At 41.0% G+C, this 19,386-nt stretch overlaps 3 protein-coding genes and 1 non-coding gene across 7 annotated transcripts; 1 reads left to right on the top strand and 3 right to left on the bottom strand.

The window, feature by feature from the left end:
- The first annotated feature begins 529 nt into the window (after positions 1 to 529).
- On the top strand, positions 530 to 8,251 carry trmt10b (tRNA methyltransferase 10B). Of its 4 annotated transcripts, none has more exons than XM_069714849.1 (9): positions 530 to 671; positions 1,917 to 2,077; positions 2,670 to 2,784; positions 2,879 to 3,012; positions 3,087 to 3,218; positions 3,593 to 3,671; positions 4,025 to 4,092; positions 6,428 to 6,551; positions 6,638 to 8,251. In XM_069714849.1, the coding sequence occupies exons 2-9, from the start codon at positions 1,964 to 1,966 to the stop codon at positions 6,778 to 6,780; spliced, it is 909 nt and encodes a 302-aa protein (XP_069570950.1). In that variant the 5' UTR covers positions 530 to 671; positions 1,917 to 1,963; the 3' UTR covers positions 6,781 to 8,251. The 4 variants fall into 4 exon arrangements, with proteins under 4 accessions (XP_069570950.1, XP_069570951.1, XP_069570948.1 ...); XM_069714850.1 differs by having other exon boundaries at positions 531 to 671; positions 1,917 to 1,999; positions 3,103 to 3,255; XM_069714847.1 differs by having other exon boundaries at positions 531 to 671; positions 3,103 to 3,255.
- On the bottom strand, positions 533 to 748 carry LOC138630475 (small nucleolar RNA U3). The gene has a single exon (XR_011311645.1). It is a non-coding gene; the product is annotated as a small nucleolar RNA U3 (small nucleolar RNA).
- Positions 8,252 to 8,797: 546 nt separating the features above from the next.
- LOC138630472 (interleukin-8-like) lies at positions 8,798 to 11,625 on the bottom strand. The gene is made up of 3 exons (XM_069714852.1): positions 11,453 to 11,625; positions 9,553 to 9,688; positions 8,798 to 9,372 (listed from the first exon to the last, which is right to left on the bottom strand). Exons 1-3 carry the CDS (start codon positions 11,502 to 11,504, stop codon positions 9,243 to 9,245), a joined length of 318 nt encoding a protein of 105 aa, XP_069570953.1. The 5' UTR covers positions 11,505 to 11,625; the 3' UTR covers positions 8,798 to 9,242.
- A 3,269-nt stretch (positions 11,626 to 14,894) lies between these two features.
- LOC138630471 (C-X-C motif chemokine 11-6-like) lies at positions 14,895 to 16,790 on the bottom strand. The gene is made up of 4 exons (XM_069714851.1): positions 16,643 to 16,790; positions 15,994 to 16,102; positions 15,798 to 15,878; positions 14,895 to 15,247 (listed from the first exon to the last, which is right to left on the bottom strand). The coding sequence occupies exons 1-4, from the start codon at positions 16,707 to 16,709 to the stop codon at positions 15,097 to 15,099; spliced, it is 408 nt and encodes a 135-aa protein (XP_069570952.1). The 5' UTR covers positions 16,710 to 16,790; the 3' UTR covers positions 14,895 to 15,096.
- Positions 16,791 to 19,386: the final 2,596 nt, after the last annotated feature.

The raw sequence follows: 19,386 nt of genomic DNA, 5'->3' as shown, positions 1-19,386 counted from the left end.
GATACTCTAATTATAATGTATTATTATAATAATACTTAGTTCACATACAAAAATTTAAAAAAAACATTGCAAAACTGCCGTGTGTTAATTATTATAGGAAGTGATTACATGATTCCAGGTAGTTATTTTGTTAAAGAAAAGCTCTTGATTTTTAAATCATCACAATCTTACTGCAAATATAAATAATAATTCATATTGTACAATAAAAAAATACGTGAAAGTTGTTGGTGTATATAGTCTGGATACTGTTTTCATCTTTAATAATATATATATTTTTAATTAGATATGGACCAGATATAAAGTCCTCGTGTCTACTTTGAATTGTTTGAACTCGAATATAAAAAGCTCTTCATCTTAAACTGTTCTTAAATCATTCTTTGACATCCGTTTGTTTACGTTTCATCCACGTGCGAAAATTACCCAGTTAAACAATTACCACACGTCATCCTTTACCAAAGTGTCATGACGTCACTCGCGTCGACACACACGTGGGGGTTGACTCTTTAAGTTGATGTTTGACAGATTCCGCGCGACCACTCTGATCATGCTCCGCCCCTCATCGCCCCGGAGGAGACAGTGAACGGTCATCAAAGGCGGAGAGCGCTTGAAGTGAATCACGTCTCTCCGCCCGCTTCGCGCTCGAGGAGGAGCATCACCAACTCATCATCGTGGTGAGCGAGACCACACGAGTTAGAAACACGTTTCTCAAGTCGGTAACTATAGAAACGATCCCTGAAAGTATAGTCTTGACGTGGTGACGCTTCTCCCCACCTACTTGGACGACGACCCTGATGTTCTCTGTCGCGGTGCCCGACAAGCGCGTTGTCGCGTCGGTTAAAAATAACAACGTTTTGAGACACAGAAAAAGTGACTTGTGTTTACACGCATAACACAGCCACGTGGTGGCAGCTTTAAAAAGAAAATTAAGCCTCTATTGTATGTAAAAACTATCTAAAATCGAGCTTTATTTTGAATACCCACAATGCTGTGCGACGGAATTGTTCACTCCCTCTGCGTCTCTCATTGGTTGCTCGGTGCTGCATGGCAACGTGTTAGCCTCAGATGCTAACAACAACAGCGGTGTAATCAGTCTATTTAGAGTGGAGTTCTTGAACAATCCTCACCACGCAGGCTTTGGCTTACTGGTGGTGTGACGCGTTGTAAAATAACTTGAGATAAAACTAATGCCACCGAAGAAAACACGCGTAATTATTCGTTTTATGTTAAGAAGAGCTAGATAGTTGCAGCCCCCAATGTGCGCCAGTTTTGTAACTTCCGACTCGAAACGGGATTATACAAATGTTCCTACCTTAACGTGTGCGACAATACGTGTGGGAAGTATTTTTACTTAATTCAGCAAATGTTATTATTATTATTATTATTTTAGTAAGTTGGTGTCACTCATTAATGAGATGATCCACGTCCTCGTTCACTGCTTCACTTATACCGCCCTCTTCTGGCTCGTTGGTGGAACTGCAGCTATTACTCTGCTTGTGATCCAAGTTAGTTTTTAACATTACTAAAACGGTGCAAAAAAAAAACAATAAAAAAATACCCAAGAAGCTATTTTTGGCCGCCTGAACCAAATAACAACTCTGTTCATAAATTAATGTAAATCAATTCATCTTATTTCTACCGCCCTTTCCACTTTGTTTACGGTGACGTCATTCGCACGCGCCGCTCATACAATTCGGGAAGCGAAATCCCCTTTAAGCTCAGGCACGTTGTTTTCTTCTGCCTGCACTTAAACAAGTTGTTTTTAATGTCTCATTTAGTGGGTTTCGCCATTACTTGACTACCGACCGGGTCGTTAGAGTCGGATTTCGGTGCTGAACCCACAAACGTAGGCGTGTTGGGAAGTTACAGGAGGAAATAACGTGTTGTTGTTGTTGTTGTTGTTGTTGTTTTCTTCCCAGGTGATGTATCCGGAGTCCGTGGACAGAAAGAGGAGCATCAGACTGAGATGGAAGATGAAGGGCAGCTGAACGGCGTCTCGGAGGTGATGGATCTGCTCCACATTAACGTGGAGACCGATGATGGTGACGTCAGAGCGGGCAGAGACGACGAGTCGTACTCGGTCGGTTTATTTATGACGCTTTCAGCGCGACGCAGTAAAACGAGGCCTCGACGCACATGTTTGTGTTTATCTCTAGAGAGTATTGAGTCGGTCGACATCGTGATTGTCTCTGACTTTCTCAACAAATGCGCTGTTGTTGTTGTTTAATTTGTTATTCTATTTAATTAGTTTATGCTGGTCAGGTTTGATGAGCAGCCAGAAAACAGTCTTTATAATAATATGACAATCTGAAGGTCGAAGCAGGTTCATTTGAGAAATTTGAATCACAATGAAAACATGGTTATTTTTTGTATTGTTTCGTTACTTTCCGTGATTTCAGACGTTTTTTTGACCAGTTGTGCTGAATTAAAAAAAACGTTTTAAATCCTGTCAAACATGATTAACACAAATCTACCATCAACAAGCTGGAAATCTAAACAAGACACTTCACAACAGAATGAGTTTTATTCCACTAAAGATTCATAATGAATTCATTTTCTCTTCATGTATCTCACTTCTTCTTTTTTTTAATTAACGCTGCGGCCTGAACAGCTGCAGACCTTTTGAGGGTTTTCTGCTGCTCGTAGTAATTTGATGTGTTTTCCTGCCACAGAGGAACGTGCTGAGGAAGCAGCAACACTGGGAGAAGCGTCTGGCTGCGAAGAAGAGCAAGAGGAAGGAAGAGAAGCAGCGGAGGAAGGAAGAGAAGCAGCGGAGGAAGCTCCACCGTGAGTCCTGTTACCGAGAACCAACGCATTTTGGTTGCTTCGGGTAAACAATCAAATCTTTTTCTTTCTTTTGTGTGTGTTTGTTTTCATGCAGGTGGCAGCACAGACCGGCCTCAGTTCACCAAACGGGTCCTGAAGGCGATCACCAGAGAGCGTCTGGCGGAGGCTCGGTCCATCGGGAACAAACTGTGCGTCGACCTCAGCATGACGGACCGCATGTCTGACAAGGTCGGTGGCGCACGAACGGATCCTCAAAACTACAGACGCGTTGTTTTAAACTGCTTCTTATAGCGTTCATTCAGCCGGCGTGTGTTTCAGGAGATCAGCCGACTGGCCGCTCAGCTGAGGCGGCTGTACGGGTCCAACAAGAAGGCGACGCACCCATTTCACCTGTTCCTCACGGACCTGACGGAGGACGGCCGTCTCCACAGAGAGTGCGTACGAATGAACGACGGCTTCCTCAACTACACGGTGATTGTTGTCGAAGTCACCGTTGTTGTCAAATTCACAGACACACAAGAGAGAGATGGAAATATTGTTTCAGTAAAAACAGACAACAACCTACAGAAGAGTTCAAGCAGAAAATCTCTCAGGAGGTTTTTACTCAAAAGTTTTGACGTTAAACCCGCCGACGAGTATTTTAAGTGTTTTATCCTCCAAAATAAAACAGCCACAGACAATTTAATTTAATTTTGACACTCACTGATTAATGGACAGCTAGAAGTTTATTACTGCTTGTCTCACGTCCACATTTTCACAAACACGCTGATTCCCTTTTCTTTTTTCTTTCCCTGTCGGCTTCTTCCAGATGGAAATAACAGAGGAAAGCTGTCTGGACCTTTTCCCTCCAGAAACTGTCGTCTACCTCACTCCAGATGCTGAAGAAGGTTTAAAGGATTCAATTTAAGTGCATGTTTGAATCACTGGTCTCTGTGTACAGTAGCTGAGCTCTTCTGTTGGGATGAATTACTCAGATATGTTTGGATGTTTGTTGTTTAAAAAAAAAAAAAAAAAAAAAAATGCACCTTTTGGCCAGCAGAGGGCGCCGTTTGACCACTTCATCACCACTATTACTTGTAGAGCAGCTCCTACCTGTATAACAGTTCACAAAGTAACGTATTTTAAAATGCCTCACTTACACTAAAAACAAAGATAAAGTAAGATTTATGAGAGCCTGCAAAAAAAATATACGTATTTTTCATTCGTCTGATGATAATTGAGTCCATTCCCCCCCCACCAGCTTTGGAGACGGTAGACGCCGACAAAGTGTACGTCCTCGGCGGTCTCGTGGACGAGAGCATCCAGAAGGTACTTAAACAGATGATAGCTGGACGACACGGACACGTCGCGTCCGTTTGAGGTTCTGGGAACATTTTTCAGTTGTGATCGACGCGCTGCCGAATTGTTTTGGTGGTCGTGCTTTAAAAAAAATCGGAACATTTCAATCCTAATCCAAGTTATATTGAAGAACTTTTAATTCCATCAAAAAACCGTGAGCGTGGAGAAGCGCTGCTCTGACGTGAGATGTGAGAGTGGTGACGACCACACCCACCTCTGGTGCCCTTCAGTTTGGGGATCGAACTGTTTGAGTTGAAAACGGCCGAGATTGATTAAAGTCTGATTTAATTAATCACCTTCTTGAGTGCCTCAGATTTCTAAAATGTTTCAACTCCAACTTTGAATTCAAGCTGGACAATAATCAGCGTTAGTACTGTTGTGACATTCAGACTGCCGACTTTACTTTTTTTTTTTTGACTTTCTGTTATATATGACCTTTATTTAACCAGGTAAAATCAATTGAGAACCAATTCTCATTTACAATGATGACCTGTCAACACAGTCCACATCATGTTGCAGAAAGTTAAATGAAACTCAGCTGTTCTCATTTTTTGCGACGACATCGATCCAAACAGTACAAACTCTATTGATGCGTGCCGGGAAATATTCATAAAATACAGTGCATCCGGAAAGTATTCACAGCGCTTCACTTTTTACACATTTTGTTATATTACAGCCTTATTCCGAAATGGATTAAATTCATTTTTTCCCTCAAAATTCTACACACAATACCCCATAATGACAACATGAAATACATTTTTTTTAAATTTTTGCAAATATATTAAAAATCAAAAACATAAAAAATCACATGTACATAAGTATTCACAGCCTTTACCATAACACTCAAAATTGAGCTCAGGTGCATCCTGTTTCCACTGATCATCCTTGAGATGTTTCTAAAACTTGATTGGAGTCCACTTGGTAAATTCAGTTGATTGGACATGATTTGGAAAGACACACGCCGTCTATATAAGGTCCCACAGTTGACATGTCAGAGCACAAACCAAGCCATGAAGTCCAAGGAATTGTCTGTAGACCGCCGAGACAGGATTGTATCGAGGCACAGATCTGGAGAAGGGTACAGAAACATTTCTGCAGCATTGAAGGTCCCAATGAGCACAGTGACCTCCATCATCTGTAAATGGAAGAAGTTTGGAACCACCAGGACTCTTCCTAGAGTCGGCCGCCCGGCCAAACTGAGCGATCAGGGGGTAAGGGCCTTAGTCAGGGAGGTGACCAAGAACCCGATGGTCACTCTGACAGAGCTCCAGCGTTGCTCTGTGAAGAGAGGAGAACCTTCCAGAAGGACAACCATCTCTGCAGCACTCCACCAAGCAGGCCTGTATGGTAGAGTGGCCAGACGGAAGACACTCCTCAGTAAAAGGCTCATGACAGCCCACCTGGAGTTTACCAAAAGGCACCTGAAGGACTGTCAGACCAGGAGAAACTAAATTCTCTGGTCTGATGAAACAAAGATTGAACTCTTTGGCCTGAATGCCAAGCGTCATGTCTGGAGGAAACCAGGCACCGCTCATCACCTGGCCAATACCATCTCTACGGTGAAGCATGGTGGTGGCAGCATCATGCTGTGGGGATGTTTTTCAGCAGCAGGAACTGGGAGACTAGTCAGGATGGAGGGAAAGATGAATGCAGCGATGTACAGAGACATCCTTGATGAAAACCTTCTCCAGAGCGCTCTGGACCTCAGACTGGGGCGAAGGTTCATCTTCCAACAGGACAGCGACCCGAAGCACACAGCCAAGATAACAAAGGAATGGCTTCGGGACAACTCTGTGAATGTCTTTGAGAGGCCCAGGCAGAGCCCAGACTTGAACCTGATTGAACATCTCTGGAGAGATCTGAAAATGGCTGAGCACCGACGCTCCCCATCCAACCTGATGGAGCTTGAGAGGTCCTGCAAAGAAGAACGGGAGAAACTGCCCAAGAATAGGAGCCAAGCTTATAGCATCATCCTCAAAAAGACTTGAGGCTGTAATTGCTGCCAAAGGTGCTTCAACAAAGTATTGAGCAAAGGCTGTGAATACTTATGTACGTGTTATATTTTCATTCTTTATTTTTAATAGAGTTGCAAAAATTTTAAACAAACTATTTTCACTTTGTCATTATGGGATATTGTGTGTAGAATTTTGAGGGAAAAAAATGAATTTAATCCATTTTGGAATAAAGCTGTAACATAACAAAATGTGTAAAAAGTGAAGTGCTGTGAATACTTTCCGGATGCATTGTAAATGCAAACTGTACCGGCGGTCGTGTTGATGTTTTCTTTTTCTCTCTTCCCCTGCAGAAGTTGAGCTTGTCGAGAGCCAGAGAGCTGAGCGTCCGCACGGCGAGACTCCCCGTGGACGAGTACATGGTGAAGAGAAACAACGTAAAAAATTTCCACTCCAAGATTCTGGCAGTCAACCAAGGCAAGCAGCACATTTGTCATCTGGCGGTCAGATTCGAAGATGTGTCTAACCTCTGTTGGTTTCACGCAGCGTCTCTCCGTCCGCAGTGTTCGACATCTTGGTGACTTTCTGCGACACCGGCAGCTGGACAGAAGCCCTGCGGACGTGGTTCCCTCCGGGGAAGGGTTACGTCGTCGCACCGGGTGATTTACCAGCGCTTCCTGCGACACGGACTCGGCGAGAGGTTTAAAGTTCTCCTTTAAATGCCACTGTTTGTAAAGAAGCTCCTCCTGAGGGGACGTTGGGAGACTCTGATTTAACAGAAACACTTGTTGTTTAAGTCTGATCTTTAATATTTATAGTTTTTACACTGAAACCAAAACGCTGGATTTCTTATAAAATCTCTTTTCTTCAGGAAAATGATACAAACCACACTGAAGAACATTTGTTTACAATCTCCCGGTGGTCTTGTTTTGGCAAGGTCCATGCAGTTTGTTAGGAAGACACTTCGTCTTTTGTTCTGCGTCTCCCCTCCCACATCTACAGTTTGTGATTTTATCAGTTTGTCCACAACATTATAAACACACTCTACTTCTGCAGAACTATAGCTCCTCGCTCGTGAGATAAGCGGTAAGAAGGTTATTGTGCAATTTCAGAAATATTTTGGAAGAGAACTGCATCTCACTGTCCAAATCCTTTGAAAAAAATCTCTTCTCAGCCTCGTCAGACAGAATGTTTAAAGTTCTCCCAGATTAGCGTAGGAAAAGTCAACACTTTTGGTGCTCTAACAGCCCCGACTGACCGTGTTCATAGTTTATAGTCACTGAAATCCAGGCTGTATTAGTGGCAGTTTTATGTTATGTATTCACAATGGATGGATTTACTACTGTTTCTGTTGTGTTTTATGGTTTTTATGTACATTTGAACATTCATTAAATCATTTATAAAAGTCCTAACGGGTGTTTTAAATTATAAAGCATGTGAAATTTGAAATAATAATATTTGCACTGCGGTCCAAGTAATAAACGAACCGGGAGAGTAGTTTAGCTCTTGAAATAGTTCAGTGCTGTTATTTTGACACAACCCATTTGCATCAAACTGATTGCTGAAAATCTCAGTATTTGTGTAGCTGTGTAGAAATCTCCAGCAGTTCAGATATTAGGATTTCCAGAGCAACAGGGCACCGGGTGAAATGCTAAATATTTGGTCAAGCTTGTGAAATGGTTGTGATGAAGGCTATGGCTGAAAGTTTGTTTATTGAAAATAATGTGACCGATAACCTTTGATGGTGGGCTTTGGCATGTGTTACATGTTTTGTTAATGATGTCAGTGTCCGTCCATGGAGGGAAATTTAATTATACTAAAATGTATATCAAATATCAGGATATCAATGTTTTACGGACATTTCTGTTGACGTTGGTCAAACTTTTTCAATTCCGACATTTGTGGTTTTGGAGTTAAACATCAAAATCAAAATATTTTTGGTTTTATATTGACTTTATTGTTTTTGCTGTGATTGTTGTAGACTGTATTTTGTTGTTATTTGTTTCCTTTATTTTTATGTAGCAATATTATTTCTGCATGTAAAGTTTGTATTTTATTTAACTGTAAACTTTTAACATTATCATCTGGAGGATTCGAATAAGCCCAGTGTTGTTTTTTTTGCTGCTCCCTGCACTGCACAGAATTTTTGGATTTTGTTAAATAAATCAAATCAAAAATCAAATCAACATGTAATTAATGGACTCCTATTAGATTTTGGTACACACATTCATGTCCTCGTTAATAATGAACTGTAAGAGCTTTCATGAATTCTGAAGGGCGGGCCAATCAGCGACCAGGGTCGGGGGTTGTCCCGCCCCTCCTTCACTGTGATTGGACGGCTGGTGGCAGGAACGAGTGCAGCGTTAAAAAAAAAAGATGCCGAAAGCTGCTGGCGTTCAATAAACACAATTTAAAAAAAACACTCAGTGGTCGGGAACAAAGACTTCGGTGGACAACGGTTTTAGTTAGCCTAGTTTTTAGTTTTTCCTAGTTTGATGTATCTCCGACAACACTGTTCAACACGGTGGCCAAACACAACAACAGGATTCACATCAGCACACAGGTGCAATATTTAATGCAAAAACACATGATACTTTTTAAACAAACGCCTGATTTTCTTTTTTTAAAGCCTCACATTAGATTTTTCAGTCGCTAGTTTTCCTTCTTAAACAAGTGTTGACCTTCTTTTTTTTTGCTGCTGCTGAGGAAAATTCACCAAAAAGACTTATTTACTTCATATTTAGTGCGAGTAGGCGACAACATCTGCTTTCAAAAGTTCATACAATCAATCTTTCCACACAATCATACCACTTTAAAAAAAAAAAAAAAAACATTTCCCCTCGGGGATTAATAAAGTATATACCTACCTACCTACCTACCTAACAAACTCAGTTAAATAATCCATGCTCACACACGTCTTCCAGCACTCTGACATTACAGGTGATTATCTACACACACTGCTTTAACAAATATTTTTCCATAATCGACAGTATTTGGGTCATGTGTATAAAATATTATCATTCAGTAGAAATGCAATTCTGAAACAAAAAGGAAGAAGAAGCTGAAATAATACAAAAACGTATATCTAAAGTTAAATATTGTTCCCTGTTAGTGAAACCTTGTGGCTCGTTGCAGTGTGGTTTTTTTTTTGGAATTGAAAGTCCATGTTTATGCCTGTTTCTTGTTAAGTGCTCCTCCCTGATGATTCAGTTGTTTCTCCAGAACAAAGTGGATCAGCTTCTTCACCCAGGAAGACCGAGGATTCAGGCACACCTTCTCCCCGCTCGCCAGTCCAGCTCTGATCCAGAAGATTACCACAAAAAGTCATGAGTTCAAGAACAACCTCACTTCCTAAATAGGTGACAAGCCACCAATCATTTGAATTGTTTTATTCATATTATTTTCCCACAAATTGAAAAATGTGTTAGCTGCAGCCCTTCTTATGATGTTAATAATCTGCCGGTGTGACTCCACTTACATGACTTCTATCTCCGGGCAGTGCGGCCCCGTGGGGACGAGCTTGATGCTCCGCAGGCTGTCCGGCGGGATGATCCGGGACTCCACCTGCAGGCAGCGGCAGTGCGTGTTGTAGTCGCGGCTGATGGGCGGCATTCCTGTCGTGAACAGAAACACAGAAAACACACACAACTCAGGGGAAGAGTTCCTAAATTACGTCGTGCACTTGTAGACGAGTTTTTATTTTTGTATCTGTTGTTTACGTAAGAAAGGTCAGAACATGCATATGTTTACAGTTCGTGCAACAGATGTTGCAGCAAACACAATATCAGTCATGCATGAGAAGAATTTGCTTAATTTGAATGTCATATTTGCCATAAATCATCCTGTACAAATGCAGGTTTTTATCTTCTGCTGCCTTCTTCGTGATGATGTGAGTCACAGCTGCAGATTAAATTGCTGACAACTTCACTTTCTAACAGCACGTTTCATCACAACCAGCAGCCCTCTTGTTGTGACACACTTCTGATTTTTTTGTCCTCCAGTAAACTTCCCGTTTAATAAAGCTTAAAAAGTCTGAGTCATGCTGATGAAAAGCTGTTCTCCTTTCTTACCCAAGATTGAAAAGTTGGGGAGAGAGGCAGTAATACATTTTTAAACCGCCAGCGGTTGATGAGGTTTGGAAGGTCACTTCTGCATCATTTTAATTCCTTTGGCCCGTCAGTGGATCCATTATTTGGTCTCCAAAGGCACTTTTATGTCAAGAAAATTCTGTTTAAACTTATCCATATCTGGGTTTTTTTTGTCAATAATGAACCAATCAAATCTCTACTATTCTGTGCACATTCAACTACAAGTAACAGAAACATTTATTTCCTGTTCAAGCAGCCACTGGTTTCCATTTTATTTTACAACCATATCAAAACTGATTTGGATTCGCTTGCATCTATTTTTTTTGGAGTAGTTCTAGTTACTTTAATGTAATGCAGCAGAAATATTTCATTAGCTTTGATTTGAAAGTTTCAGTCTCTGCAAACAGATTTTTCATTTTGTTGTTAAATGATCACGTCATCGAGGATGGTGTGTCTATAGTCACTGAGATTTATTTTTTTTAGAGTTTAGTTAATTAGATTTTTCTGTCCAAAACACATTAATCTCAAAATGAGGAAAGAAGCTTTGCATCATATTTGCCTGCTGATCTGTATGTGCACTACGGAGACATTTACAAATTGGATTGTATTACTTTTGAAGAACTCATTTTAAAATATTGCTGTGAGCTCATAAAGCAGCTGCACTGCCCCCAAATTCATGAGCCGTCCGGACCCTTTAGGTTCTCTGAGACAGATCAGCTGTCTGTCCTCACTCTAAAACTAAACATGGATTCAAGTTATGCTTCACATATCTGAAAGAAACATCCAGAAACTGCAAGTCTGCTGCAACTCTCAGTCCCTTTAAATTAAGACCGAGGACATTTGTTTGGCTTTTTGTTAAATGAAATAATTAATCCTTTCTTACACTGCATGGTAACTTTCACTCTTTTTATCATTTTATTTTCCTATTTAACCCCTTTCAATGAATTTTAGTCTTATATTGCTTTTACATTTTGTCTGGGTGTCTTTTTTTTTTAGTTACTTTGTTGTTGAACATAAAAAAAACTTGCCTTGTTTCTGTCCCTCCAGAAGAAACAATAAAGTTCAAATGGTTCATTCCTGCTTTCAGATTCTCACAAAAACAAACACCACCGACTGGTTCACCCAAACAAACAAACAAACAAACAAACAAACAAACAAACAAACCTACTTAATCTGGGTTTTAATAGCTCGTCTAACGACCCACATCGAAGCTGTCATTTCAAATATCACAGTGAGACTAACATGAATGATTAGTCACATGAAAAACCCTCCATCTGGTGTGTCTCTTACCGTGGATGAGGACCAGAAGAGTCCCGAAGGTCAGCAAGACGAGGAGCTTCATGTTGTTTTAGGTGGCTGATGATCTGTCACTTCTCCAACACAGAAGAATTTCTGTTGTGACGGTTGACAACAAAATCTTACACAGCAGTATTTATACACAGTGATCATGTGTTCTTTGTCTGTTGGATAGTTGACACACACACAAAAAAAAAAAAAAAACCAGAGTGTGTGTGTGTGTGTTTCACTTTGGTGTTTTCACATGTGCAGCAGAAGGCAGTCATGGGACGGTGAGTTCAGGGAGCGACGAGAAGTCCATGTCAAGGTGAAGAGACGGCGTGTTCGCGGTCAGCAGCCACAGAAACGAGTCACACAGAAGCAGCACGTCTGTCTGGATGGCGACGTTTCTTTTCTGCTACGTCGCAGCTCTGCAGACGGATTCAACTCTTGGTTTTCCCCCACGTCTGAATCTGAAAGAGGAAAAATTATGAAGTGATCATGAGTTGCAGTTCTGTACACAATCTGAGTATTTACCCATTTCTGACCTTTTTCTAGACAATACAGTTACTATGTGAAACAGGTTGTTTCTTTCTTACAAAGTTTTCCTTATTTTCTCATTTTCTTTTAGTTTGAGGTCTGCATGTGTCTTCGTTCAACCCTTCTTTTATTTGTGGGATATTGAATCGATGTTTTTACGTCACTGTGTGATGTTAAAAAGTGTCACTCTCATAGACAGGAAACCTCACAACAACCCTCCAGTTACACGAGCTCTGTGGAATATTTTAGCATCTTTCAGCTCATTGTTTTGGTATCCGGGCCCGTAGACTGTATATTAAAAGTGGACGTAGCTTCCGGGTCTGAAAAATTAGGCCAAGTGCAGAAGTGCCTCAAACTGCAATACCACCGAGGCTCCAAAAAGGCTCCGACTCCATAGACTCCCATTGAACTTCACTCATGAGATACAAAGTCAATACCTTTTTTCCACTAGTCATTATAGTGTTGTTAACTAAAGTCATTCCTTCTTATTAATTTTCTTTTGGTCCATCTGAGAATAATCCTGTGGTGGCGGGGTGTGGTTTAGCTCAGCTGCAGGGGAGAGTGGGAGGAGTGGTTCAGGGAACGGTGCCAGGAGGAGGATAATTAACACAGCTGTTCTGTATCAGGGAAAATTGGGTCTGCTCTTATATAAATAAGCAGGACTTGGTGAGGGGGGGGGGGACAGCCCAGAACCTGGATGCTCGGAGACTGAACAGGAGAGCGCCGTCCCCAGTCGTGAAGGAGTGAATTACGAAATAAAAGAAACCAGAGACCAAACGTGGTGGCTCAGTGTGTCGTCTCAACGGAACCCCACGATGTACAAATCCCTTCATCAATTAGATATTAGGGCTCAAAAAGCAAAAAGCGTCGTCGGGTTCCCAATCAGATCGAGTCAGATCTGGCTCTAAACGAGCAATATGGTGAAGGATAAAATCTGAACTCACAACGGCAGTTCCCAAAACCGTTGGTTCACATTAATCACTTTAATCATTATCGTTCTTGGCTAAGAGGGGCAGACAACCACAGTCAGCGGCTCGCTATAGTGATCAAAGTTGAGCATTAAGCAGTTATAGAGCTAAATATTTTGTGATGTATTTGAGGCGGAGGAACACAACTTGTGTAATGTGTGTGTCTGATGTTGAGTTGTAAAGTTGGGATGTTTTGCGGGAGGAAAAAAAAGGTTGTTTTGGGATGAATTTGTTTTGTTTGACATGTTTTTCGATTAGCTGCGGGCCAAATATTAGAAACGTACTTGTCGTTTATAGTTTTGTTGTTTAACAACATTTTCAAATAGAAATTTCAAACAGAAATTTTATACAGTTAATAGTTATTTGACTGAATATCCACCTGAATCTGAACCTAAATATTATTAAATCTGTTAGAGAGATTAAATACAAAAATGAACAAATAAGCAGCCAAAAAAAATAACCCACAATTCACCTTGGCAAAAAAAGCTGATATCTTTTCCAGTTTGGACTTGAGAAATATTTCTTCCTTATGATTACAGGCACATGTTCTTATGAGACGTTCGGGTCATGAATGTGGTAAATGCCTCGAGTCCGCATGACTGCGAGAAGTGAAGTGATGTCGTACAAGATGACTCGGCAAAACTGTGAACAAACTCGAGGGGACTTTTCCAATCAAAAGAACATAATACTGTATATTTTCCATGGTGGTTTAATAAAGTACCGGATTAATAAGTAAATGTAACTACCATAATCCCAAAGGCAAAGGGATTTGTGGATTTCAAAAGTTTCCATTTGGCTCTGTCCTGAACTGTTCGGTGATGGAGGACAGCACTTCAAAGTCCTCAAATACTGTTGCTGATGTTATTAAATCGAGTAAATAAAAAGTATTTTGTATATTTGTAGAATCTCTTCTAATTTATCTCTTTTGTGAGGAGTCAGAGTGTGACTAACTTCTGCATGTTGCTTACGGGCCAGAGTAAAGGACATGGATGGAGCGATGCTGGGGTGGAAGTCAGTGCAGGTTTTAGCTGTGTTGACAGAGTCGTCACTTTTCTTCTTCTTGTAAGACAAAAGAAAGAGAAGAAGAGTAAAGACAGAAAGTGTGACTGTCGTTGTGGCGACCGGACGAGTGGTCGGCGTGTTCTCAGCTATCATCACACCCGTGACCCCCAAATAAACGGGCTTATTAGTGGTCCACTAGTTCAGGAGGCCGTTACAACATTAACAGCTGTCGGACGGTACGAGAACCTCCATCGTCATGGTAACAATCATAAAGACAAGGTTAACGTTGTGACACAGCGACACAGTTGGTAAAGTTCAGGCACCAAAAGTACTCGGTTCAGGTCGGTTTAGAGGAAGATGCAGGTTTTGGGTTGAGTTGTTACTGATGAAAGTTTCTTTATGTACGTCACGAAAGTAACGTTACTTCAAACATTCTGTTACTGAACTTACATACGTTACTTTAAATATATTTTAAATACAATTTTAAATACACTCGCGTTGGTTTGATTCTGCCTCTTGTCTTTTTGTTTTAACACTGCCTGTGTACAAGTTGGTGTCTGTAAACAGTCAGTGTTTTGATTATTGGACCATACGAACCAACACCTGTTTACAGGTCAGTGTGTAGTAGTAGTACATGTTGGAAAATGTTATATAATTTGAGAACAGAATACATAGAAGTGTTAAAAAAAAAAGTATGTAGAAAATACAAATAACAATACTGCCACTTAGAGGTTGGATTTGGGAGAAAATGAAATGAAAATTTCAGTGGCTGCTTTAAACAAATTTTTTTAAATTTATTTATACGTGCTCAACAGCATCAGAGGGCAGTGTTGTACACTATAATTGGCAAAAACAATATAAAAAAAAGCATGGCAGATATACACATTCACATAGATACAAAATTATTTAAAAAATATTTTCAGCCACACTAGTTGCACAATAAACACTTCTCATACTCCGCATCATTTGATGCAGCAATTTACTTCACATTATGATCACATATCAAGGAAGGATTCCGTCACATTTTTATTCATCCTGCTATCAGTTTTATATTTTGCACCAAACTTACTCTGATGCTGGAAGCTGCGTTTCTCTTTCTGGTTAATGAGTTCATTATTTTTACACAGGTAGACAAAAAAAAGCAGCTGTCTATGATGATGATGATGATGATGATGATGATGATGATGATGATGATGATGATGATGATGATGGTGGTAGTTCTGTGACCGTCACCGGGGCTGATGTCGTCATTGTTTTGGGGCCGCTTGTTTTCAACTTAGCAGCATTCACCACCATGTTCCTGCGAAGAAAAACATACCATGGTCAACTATTTTGAACCCACAGTTATAAGACTCTCAAAATATGCTGAACATAAGCTTTGATTTCCAACCCTTAATGGCCGGTCACCTCCAAAGAATGACAGTTTTCCTTTTCTTACATTAAAGAGCCTTGAACAAGCCGAATATTCTCTCAGTTCACTTAAACGCAGGCAAATATATGATAAAATAAGATAAGATAAATAAGATAAGATAAAATAGAATAAACTTTATGAGGCAGAAATATATATATATATATTTTTTTTTTAATGGTTATTATTCTTTTAATAATTTAATGACCATTCAGATTAATTGTGTGACCCATCAGGGGTCCCTGCCCCATCAGTTGAGAACCGCTGCTCAATAGCAAACAGTATTTTGCCGCGTGAGAAAATGCATGAATGTCAAAGTGAACACATGGAGGTTGAATGCATTTCCCATGCGCTTTATTGTTTGTCTACCGCTCTCTTCTCTGATTGGCCCGTGCTGCGTTGAACGAAGGTGAATGAATCTGCACCTTCAGTCTTGACTTACCTTTTTATGGTTTTCAGGATTGCGTTGGCTAATCTGGTTCCAGGGGAAAGACACCGTGTGCTCTTATCTTTCAGGATGACACTGCAGGAGAAAGAGAAAACCTTAATGTAACACAGCCTTCTAATCATTGCTTGTTTATGACTGAGGATTTTTTTTTAATTTATTTCTTCATTTGCATGTTGCTGCAGTCACTTACATGACTTCGTGCTTGCTGCAGTACGGACGAGGACGGTACTCCTTGACATCAGCGATGGCGGTCACATTCACGGACCTGCTCACTTTTACACACCTGCAGCCGATGCCATCTGTAAAAAGGTGACGGCATAATTTAGAAATAGCAGTCGCATCTCTCACGTTTCAAAGATATCAGACGGAGATTGTCGCGCTTCGGGTTGAAAACTTGCACGTTTTCCTGCAGTGGATGAAAACTAAACCTTAATGGATGCTCAGAGCCATGTGATTTACAGGGAAATTAAACTTTTAGCAAAAATGTGTGGTTGGAGTTAGAAAAAAACAACAACTCAAGAAACATGTCACCTCCTGGAATCAAGTTCCAGAAAAGAAAAAGAAAAAACGTCCTTTGTACTTGGTCTGAACATGTCTGTTGTGGGACCTTGGTTACATGATCCCACGTCGCATGACATTCACGTGTGTGCAAGTTTCATGCTTACGAAACGTGTCACTTTCACGTCTAGACAGCCCAATCGCTATCTCACGTTTAGCTGCCGTGGACCGGCGTGTCCATTTCACGCTTTGCCTCAACACCGGGTTGGCTATGCAGATACGTTATCAAAACAAACATACGGGCACAAAAGCTTTCCATAACACAATAAATTCAGACTTACTTTCTGAAGTGCAAACGACCACGCAGGCCAGGAGAAGGAAGCACTGGGTTGCACAATTCATCCCCATCTTAAATGGAAGAACTCAAGGAGTGAAGCACAAGCAAAAGACTTCCTGAGGCTTGCAGTGATGTGAACTCTTCCAGCTGTCTGAGCATGCAGGAGTGAAGTCCCATTGTACTGCACCCCCTTTTTATACATTCACAGTTCAGTTGCGAAGGATTCTTTGGAAGTGATTGCGCAATTCTTTTTTCCTCAGAATCTACTTACGCTCTTTATTTCCACTTCCTTAAAAGGGCTTCCTGTGTTTCCTGAGTCATTTCATTGAACGATATCTGTCTTCAGGGGTGGGTATATGACAATCATGTTGAACTTGTGTACCGTATTGTCTCTGTGGAGCTGTACCAACATGCAGATAACGATCTCAACCGTGAATCAAGACAGTTATGAGGGCTGCCAATACCGGCATTGTGATGAAGCGGAGCGTTACAGCTTCTCACACACTGAAATAAACAATTTATGCTGAAATAAATCTGATTCTATCACAAGTTATAGTTTATAATTTTCTATAACCCTGCATAAACGTGACATAAAATGTCATCAGATTTTCACACAAGTCCTAAAAGTAAAGCTTGTGTGTGTGTGTGTGTGAGGAATATTATCATATTGCAACACAGTACAGATGTAACCCAAACAACTTTTTATCTAAATTATTCAACTCATTTTCGCTGCTTCCCAAAACCATCTCTTGCGTTTTGAAATTACGAAACGTGACCAATGCTGCAACCTCGATGAGATTTCTACCAACAACTCAGTTTTTAGGATTATTTATATTAGATTATCAAAATAATCGTTATTGTAGCGAACCCGCTTTGAAGTGCCAGAACCACATCTGCTCCCCCGTTATCTCCCATTCAAGCTGACTTCACCCCAACATCCCTGTAACATGTGAACTTTTGTTAAATTGCTCTGGCCCTTCGTTATTAGGTAGGTAGTTACTTTATTCATCCCCAAGGGGAATTTTTTTTTCGCTACAGCAGCATACAGGAAGCAATAAGATAATAATAGAATAATAAAAAGCAATAAAATAGCAGTAAAAAAAAATTAGATATAAAATGCACAGTATATACAGTACAGTATATATCTATATATATTATATACAAACAACCAAGAAACACAGACAACAGTGTTATTGTTATGTGATGGATTTTGCCAGAGGTGAGTTATTGTACAGTCTTATTGCGGTCGGCAGGAATGATCTCCTGTATCAGGAATGATCTCCTGTATCAGGAATGATCTCCTGTATCAGGAGTGATCTCCTGTATCAGGAATGATCTCCTGTATCAGGAATGATCTCCCGTATCAGGAATGATCTCCTGTATCAGGAATGATCTCCCGTATCAGGAATGATCTCCCGTATCTGGAATGATCTCCTGTATCTGGAATGATCTCCCGTATCAGGAATGATCTCCGGTATCAGGAATGATCTCCTGTATCTGGAATGATCTCCGGTATCAGGAATGATCTCCCGTATCAGGAATGATCTCCCGTATCTGGAATGATCTCCTGTATCTGGAATGATCTCCTGGATCTGGAATGATCTCCTGTATCTGGAATGATCTCCTGGATCTGGAATGATCTCCCGGATCTGGAATGATCTCCTGTATCTGGAATGATCTCCCGTATCTGGAATGATCTCCTGTATCTGGAATGATCTCCTGTATCTGGAACGATCTCCTGGATCTGGAATGATCTCCTGTATCAGGAATGATCTCCTGTATCTGGAATGATCTCCTGTATCTGGAATGATCTCCTGTATCTGGAATGATCTCCTGGATCTGGAATGATCTCCTGTATCAGGAATGATCTCCTGTATCAGGAATGATCTCCCGTATCAGGAATGATCTCCCGTATCTGGAATGATCTCCTGTATCTGGAATGATCTCCCGTATCAGGAATGATCTCCGGTATCAGGAATGATCTCCTGTATCTGGAATGATCTCCGGTATCAGGAATGATCTCCCGTATCAGGAATGATCTCCCGTATCTGGAATGATCTCCTGTATCTGGAATGATCTCCTGGATCTGGAATGATCTCCTGTATCTGGAATGATCTCCTGTATCTGGAATGATCTCCCGTATCAGGAATGATCTCCTGGATCTGGAATGATCTCCTGTATCTGGAACGATCTCCTGTATCAGGAATGATCTTCTGTATCTGGAATGATCTCCTGTATCAGGAATGATCTCCTGTATCAGGAATGATCTCCTGTATCAAGAATGATCTCCTGTATCTGTCCTTGTGACAGCGGAGCTGGAGGAGTCTTTTGGAGAACGTCCTCCTCTGTCCCTGCAGCAGGTGGAGAGGGTGGACAGGATTATCCAATATGGATAATAGTTTGTTCAGCGTCCTCCTCTCCACCACCTTTTCCAGGCTGTCCAGTTTGTAGCCGATGATGGAGCCGGCCTTCTTATTACCCTTTTAACTCATAAAAACCCAAACTTCTGCCACAAGGGGACACTCTCTCTCTCTCTCTCTCGACTCCTCGATGTCTCTCACCCCTCTCTCTCACTCTTCTCCGCCCTACTTCACCCCTCTCTCTCTCACTCTTCTCCTTCATCTCTCTATCTGAGACGTGACGTACACCACGGGATCTTTGGGCCAGCATCGTAGCCAGACAAACGGATTGGAAGCAGAGAACGGGAGGAAACCCCCGTTATTCGACTTCCATTGACCGGACGTCTGA

Source organism: Brachyistius frenatus, unplaced genomic scaffold (genome assembly GCF_029030835.1).
Source record: "Brachyistius frenatus isolate BFR_SWC_R1_liver_20210118 unplaced genomic scaffold, ASM2903083v1 Contig_135, whole genome shotgun sequence".
Taxonomy (NCBI): domain Eukaryota; kingdom Metazoa; phylum Chordata; class Actinopteri; family Embiotocidae; genus Brachyistius; species Brachyistius frenatus.
This window is presented reverse-complemented; position numbering and strand designations above follow the sequence as displayed.

Excerpts from the sequence above, each read along its gene's own strand:
- trmt10b (XM_069714847.1), top strand. The coding sequence starts at position 1,964 with ATGGAAGATGAAGGGCAGCTGAACGGCGTCTCGGAGGTGATGGATCTG. Across the intron at positions 2,078-2,669 it reads GAGACGACGAGTCGTACTCG|AGGAACGTGCTGAGGAAGCA; the intron begins GTCGGTTTATTT and ends TTCCTGCCACAG. Across the intron at positions 3,672-4,024 it reads CACTCCAGATGCTGAAGAAG|CTTTGGAGACGGTAGACGCC; the intron begins GTTTAAAGGATT and ends CCCCCCCACCAG.
- LOC138630472 (XM_069714852.1), bottom strand. The coding sequence starts at position 11,504 with ATGAAGCTCCTCGTCTTGCTGACCTTCGGGACTCTTCTGGTCCTCATC. Across the intron at positions 9,689-11,452 it reads TCTTCTGGTCCTCATCCACG|GAATGCCGCCCATCAGCCGC; the intron begins GTAAGAGACACA and ends TGTTCACGACAG. Across the intron at positions 9,373-9,552 it reads TGCCCGGAGATAGAAGTCAT|AGCTGGACTGGCGAGCGGGG; the intron begins GTAAGTGGAGTC and ends CTTCTGGATCAG.
- LOC138630471 (XM_069714851.1), bottom strand. The coding sequence starts at position 16,709 with ATGGGGATGAATTGTGCAACCCAGTGCTTCCTTCTCCTGGCCTGCGTG. Across the intron at positions 16,103-16,642 it reads GGTCGTTTGCACTTCAGAAA|ATGGCATCGGCTGCAGGTGT; the intron begins GTAAGTCTGAAT and ends ACCTTTTTACAG. Across the intron at positions 15,248-15,797 it reads ATCCTGAAAACCATAAAAAG|GAACATGGTGGTGAATGCTG; the intron begins GTAAGTCAAGAC and ends TTTTCTTCGCAG.